The sequence below is a fragment of the Episyrphus balteatus genome, chromosome 2 (assembly GCF_945859705.1).
Source record: "Episyrphus balteatus chromosome 2, idEpiBalt1.1, whole genome shotgun sequence".
Taxonomy (NCBI): domain Eukaryota; kingdom Metazoa; phylum Arthropoda; class Insecta; order Diptera; family Syrphidae; genus Episyrphus; species Episyrphus balteatus.
In genome coordinates, this window is record NC_079135.1 from 90,361,809 (window position 1) to 90,368,183 (window position 6,375).

At 31.9% G+C, this 6,375-nt stretch overlaps 1 protein-coding gene across 4 annotated transcripts in view; it reads right to left on the reverse strand.

Moving 5' to 3' along the window:
* The window catches only part of LOC129910059 (centrosomal protein of 162 kDa), a 72,998-nt gene that overhangs the window by 14,736 nt on the left and 51,887 nt on the right, over positions 1-6,375 (reverse strand). For all 4 annotated transcript variants that reach the window (XM_055987303.1, XM_055987304.1, XM_055987306.1 and 1 more), the window contains exon 2: positions 751-1,681. In XM_055987303.1, coding sequence (XP_055843278.1) covers positions 751-1,681 — 931 coding nt within the window. The remainder of the gene's footprint in view (positions 1-750; positions 1,682-6,375) is intronic.

Consider the following 6,375-nt stretch of genomic DNA (forward strand, 5'->3'; position numbering starts at 1 on the left):
AAGTTTTTTCAGTATATTTTTGACCTTCACCCCCTCCCTCTTGTCCGCGAAAAAACACCCTTCCACCCAACTTCTTTTATAGACTTTTTTTGTACTTGGTTCTTATCCCAAAAGCAAACTTTTTGCCAAGTTTCATGAGTGCAACAATTTTTTTTTAATTTCTTGATTTTATGTACTATTTTACCTGTACTTATTCCCTGTTATTGTAATTTCCAAAGAAAAATTAGGTTTTTAAGAACGGAGACACCCTGTGCAATTAGGTTACCATTGAAATGCACATTATCGGTTTTAAGCTGATGAGAAATATTCGCCTTAATTTTTTTTAGTAAAATTATTTGGTTAAGGCTTTTAGCAGATATACGGGAATAACAAAAAATAAAATATGCCAATTTTTAGCAAAAACAAATAACAACAGCATATTTCTGCAAATTCGAAGCAAAATTTTGGTTAAAGTATTTCAGAAATCTGTGGAAAATTTTCAAATGCTGGTATTAACACTTGACCTTGCCTTAAATTTTGTTTTCAGTTAGATTCGTAACTTTGGGGCTTCGACGCAAAACCATGCTATTATTCCAACAGCATCTTATGGAACCAACTGAATAAAGATAAAACTCAACAACTACATCGGAAATTGCTAGATTGTCATAACTTGAACATCGATATTGAATAAGAACTTTCGATCAATGTAGGACTGAGGAATTTATTCTGAATAAGTTTGAAATAAGAAACCTGTTCCATACAATAACTTACCAATCAGGGCCGATACAGAATCTGGATGTTTCCTCATAAGAATTCTTTCCATTTCCCTACACTGTCTTTGCAGATCCAATATGGTCTTTGTGTCCTTCTCTTTTTGCTCTTGTGCTTTCTTACGTTCATTTCGACTATCTTCCAATTCACTTTGAAGGACTCTTTGCAAATCTAATGCTTCATTTCGATCGCTACGAGCAGCTTGAAGTTCAGATCTCAAAATATTTGCACACTCATTCAAATGCTGCACATCTAGCTTCAAGATTTCCGATTCTTCTTGTAAATGAGTGTTGTTCTCTCGCAAATCACGATGCAACTGTGACAATGAATCATGCTGAATACGTAAACTCTGCAAACGTTCTTCGGTATCTTTGAGCTTCTCTTGTAACTGCTCAATTTCATGCTTCAAAACATGTTCTCGTGTAATTGATAACGACTCAATGGGTGAAGTAACCTTTGAAACCAGGTGTTTTGGTGATGAATTGGTTGATTTATCAGCAAAGGTTTTATTTTCCGATGCTTTTGATGACGTAACACGTTGCTGTTGGTTAATGCGTCGACGTTGATCATAAGCGAATTCAGTCTGAGTGTAATTTTGAGTTGATCTGGGAACTTGGGAATGTGGCGGAAGGGCTAATCCTCCTTCATCGTCATCGTAAAATTCTGAATTTGAACTTGCCCCACTATCGACGGTATCGATTGTGGGCGACGAAGGTGTACATGGTTTGTGCGATGATGATGGCGAAACATGGTCTACGGAATTTTGTCTTGACGTTTTTGACGATGCAGTCAATTGATGACGTGGATGAGCTTGTGAAGAACCGTTTTCTAGTTCGTTTGAAAAATGTGTATCGTAGGTCATCATTCCACATGTTGGATCCTCGTTGATAAACAACTCAATCGTTTCGATGCCTTCAGTGATTTCTTCAATCTGCAACGAAATATTAAGAAAACAAATTGTTACGAAAAATTTTTTAATACAATTTTTGGAGAACAAAAAAATGGAGATTTTCAAATAAAGTTAAAGCAAGAAAATTAATTTAATATGTGTGAGTAAAGGGCATCAAAGAAGATAATTATTTTTTCAGTTTCTATCCTTTTTTTTACTTGATTACGATGTAGCAAAAGAAGGTTATGTTTTTAACCAGTTTTTATGCAAGTGGGTAAGGTAAGTTTGTTCCTTCATAATTGCTAAACTACTTATCTTCACCTATTGAATTGGGGTGTCGTTGAAAGCGTCATGCTTGTCCGCTAATTACACTAGTCTGCAAGAAAATCCTCCCTTTAATAAAACTATACTTTTCTAAAGGATTTTTGTGTGCTGATTCCGAATCTGAAGTTCAAATTGGCCTAGCACGTCGCGTTTTTTAGATATTCCCGTTAGAAAATCTCGAAAACCCATTTTTTGCTGTTTTCGAAGCAATATTTTGGCGTAGTGTAAACTTTTTCAACTAAACTTGTTACGGTTTTGTAAAAGAACTTATTTTTTTCTTTCAAATTCAGTTTCAATCTTTTCAATATCTCTTTTCTTCTCCGAGATATCTTAATTTAAGTAGGTTTAGTAGGTTTGGCATATCTTACCATAAAGAAACTGATCGTTAAAAATTCATATTTCTTTCTCCCAGAGAACAAAAGTATACTTTTCTAATAGATTTTATTACGCTGATTTTGAATCCGAACTCAAAAAATTTCGATCAGCTCCCGTTTTTGAGATACATATATAGTAGTTTTTTTTTTTAGATTTTCTAAACAAAAACTTTATTTTGTGATTCTCTAACGCGTACATCTCAAAATCCTGATGTGCTGGATTTTTTTGTTTTGACTTCGGATTCGAACTCAGCACATCATAAACCGCAAGAAATGTATACTTTTGTTCCTAGGAGAAACAAATCTGAAGCTTTAGAAGGCATTGTATCGAATAGTTTATCACAGATAAGATATTTCTAAATAGAAAAATAGTATATAAAATTACAAAACACGTTTAAATTTTAAAATTTATTTTAATGTATTTTATTATAGTTTTCTTTACATATTTGACTTTTTACATAAAACGGGCGTTGAGATTTTACATTTCCCTTAATTAAGATGTTTTTTTTTCATGTGAGATATACTAAAAACTGCAGGATTTCAACTTGGTGTCATATGAGAGATCGTGTTATGAGAAATAAGTCCTTCAAATTTAAGGTAAATACGATGAATAGTTTTATTTTTGTACCAAATCTAAAAGGGTTATTTTCTACAAACTATTCATATTTTTAAAAAATAATAATGGGGTATCGTTAGAAGCGTCTTGCTTGTTCTCCATTTAAAGGCCATGTCTCTTTTTTAAAATAGCCTCCTTTAGGGGTTATGGTATAAATCATGGATTTTTTCAATTTCTATTCTATTTTTATTGGTTTACGACCTAGCAAAATGTTATGTTTATGGTTTTAACAGAATTTATAAAATTGTGCAAGTTTGTTCCGTCACAACTTCTAAACTACTTATCATAATCTGATAAAATGAGGTATCATTGAAAGCGTCATTCTTGTCGGCTTATTATAGGCTATATAACATTTTCTTATATATAGCCCTCAAGGGGGAAATGACGTGAACTAGAGGGAATTTAGTTTTTAAACTTTTTTTTTTGTTCAAATTATGTTAGAGTCATAATTTTTAATAATTTCACTTTTCAGAGTCGCTCTACATTAAAAACAAAAATTTTAATTCACAACTCTTGTCACTAAGAAGACAATACAAAACCTATAACCAGAAGACAAGTAAGACGCTTCCAATGATGCCTCATTTGTCAAATGATGATAACTAGTTGAGAAGTTCTGAGTTAACAAATCTGACTTACATCACTTTTTTTTGTCCAGGATCCTTTATTAACATGAACAGACTTAATTGTTCTGCTTCACAAATTTTTTTTTCAACAGACTTTTTCTAAAAATACTTTGGAACAAAAAAAAAACATACTAAAAGCTTTTATTTTCTTTAAGATAAGTTCCGTCCAAGGTGTGACTAATTGTCTTAAAATTAAATTAATTTGCAGCTTTGGTCAGAGCCAAGGAAATTGCATTTTTTTTTCTCTCTCTCCATTCGTTTAGGAGGCCCAGTAAGTCTGCCAACGACTATTGCCAAAAAATTAATTATCTGCCATGGGTATTGGCACCCCAAGAAGGTGCTAACATTCAAGGAAAGAAAAAACATTTATCAAATTCTTTCCTTCCCACAAAATAAAGTCATTGCATTGCGGTTTATTCTATATAAACATTGTATAGCAAGTCCAAAAGTGATCTTAATCAATTAAAAAAAAAGTATTCACTTGTTTGAGACAGAAAAAAATTTTTTAGAAATTCAACTACTGCCTTAAGGCAAAGAAAAAAGAGACGAGAAAGCAAAAACCTCAAAGCAATTAAGTGCATACACTTTGGAACCTAAGAAAACAATCTCACGTGGGATAATCCGAAAGGAGCTTCAGTGTCAGCATGGTGCTCTCAAGAAATAATGAGATGCAAATAACTTGAACAATCCGTATACAAAAAAAAACAAAAATAAAGAAAAATTCATCATGAGACATAAAAATCATGAACGGTTCCAGGTAAGAGGCACTGGTTTCAGTCAGCAGCAGCGATGGTGATGATAAAGAAGTCGTTGACTACAAAAACACTCCCTGAGAGCAAGAGAATGTAGGCCCCCGGTAGGAGTCATTTATATGTGTGACGTGCTGGTAAATTAAGAGACTCATTTAACAAAAATAACACTGCAAAATGTATTTGTACACACGACCGAGAAGATAGGTGTGTTAAGTCTCTGTACAATGGACATCGATTAAAGGCTGGTGGCCTCTGAGGTGGGTTTCCTCCCTCACTATAATGCTCAAATGAAAGCGAAAAGTTGCAAACTGGTGAGAGTTACTTTCGATGTCAATGCCTAAGGGTTTTGCAAAGAGGATTGTAATGTGATTAATGTAATTATAATATACAAAATCATCATCGTGCGATTTGATCTTGAAAAATTACTTCAACTTTGAAACTTTAAAAAAAAATAGTTACAAAAATCAAAGAAAAGTAAGAAGTAAGAAACCCCTAAGTCCTGGTTTTTGAGGAGCCAACCTTCTGGCCAAATCCGCTATTTTTAAAAATACGAATTGACCAAAACTAGGTAGTGATTTGACCCAAAAATTTGTTTTGTTGCGTTTTATCAACCTAATTTCAAACAGTGAGATAGCACGTTGCTAAAGCAATTGCCTTGTGTATCGATCCCCAGTGCCTCGCAATTTTTTTTTTTTGAAGTGAAAACTTCTTTAGTATCGTAGTGATTTGAAACAAGATGAAACGAAAACGCGACACGACTTCAACTTGTTATAACTTTTTTGTTTTGAAAGATAGATGAATGAAATTTGTACTGTAGGTAGGTAATTAAATAAATTATAATTGTACAAAATTTCAATTAATTTCATATTCAAAATTCGGAGATAACGGTAAAAAGATGTTCTTTTCCTACACACGTTATATCTTTTGTTCTAGTGCACATACAAATTTTATTTAACTTTAATACGCATGCTGATTACATAACCTTTTATATGATATATCACACATAACGTTACGTTCTCTACAAGTTACACAATCTTAAATTGAAAAAAATTTAAAAATACCTCAAAACACCTGTGGAGATCTGTTGGCGATGACCAGCTACCAGTGTAGGAAGTACCGTAATCTCAGTCTGGAAATTCGACATGGTTGACTTTAAAAAATTCTAACTTCTCTTGTAGACATCTTTGAAATAAGATTTATGCATCATTATACAAGGTGAAACAATAAGCTTGCACATGGTATAAATTTTTTTATAGGTTGTCAAACAAAAAAATTGAATTAATAGCATGAGAACATAAAAATAAATGTTTTTTTGCTTTTTTTGATGAAATTTCATCGAGTTTAAAAAATTCTAGCTCTTTTTGTAGATGTCTCATAGATCTGATCGATATATATATTTTGAGCTTAGATAATAAGCTTTCAGATGATATAAAATTTATATAGGTTGTCATATAAAAAACATGGATTTGAAGGTGATAGAATAAAAATAGGTAGATTTTTTCTATTTTTTTTTTTTTTTTGCGAGAAAAATGATTTTTTAAGGTTTCACTTCTACCACGTGTGAATTGCACACATGATTTTTTTTTTTTTATTAAATATCACATTTAATATCACACCGTTATGTGTGATATATCAAATAAAAGGTTATGTTATCAGCATGCGTATTAAAGTTAAATCAAATTTGTATGTGCACTAGATCAAAAGATATAACGTGTGTTGGAAAAGAACATCTTTTTACCGTTATCTCCGAATTTTGAATATGAAATTAATTGAAATTTTGTACAATTATAATTTATTTAATTAACTATCTACAGTACAAATTTCATTTATCTTTCTATTAAAACAAAAAAGTTATAACAAGTTGAAGTCGTGTCGCGTTTTCGTTTCATCTTGTTTCAAATCACTACGATACTAAAGAAGTTTTCACTTCAAAAATAAGCTCTTTTTGTAGATGTTGTACACTGAGCCAAAAAACAACGTAAAATCAATCTAAACCACTTTGAATCAATGGAAAATCACTACATTTTTAGCCTAAAGTGGAAAATGA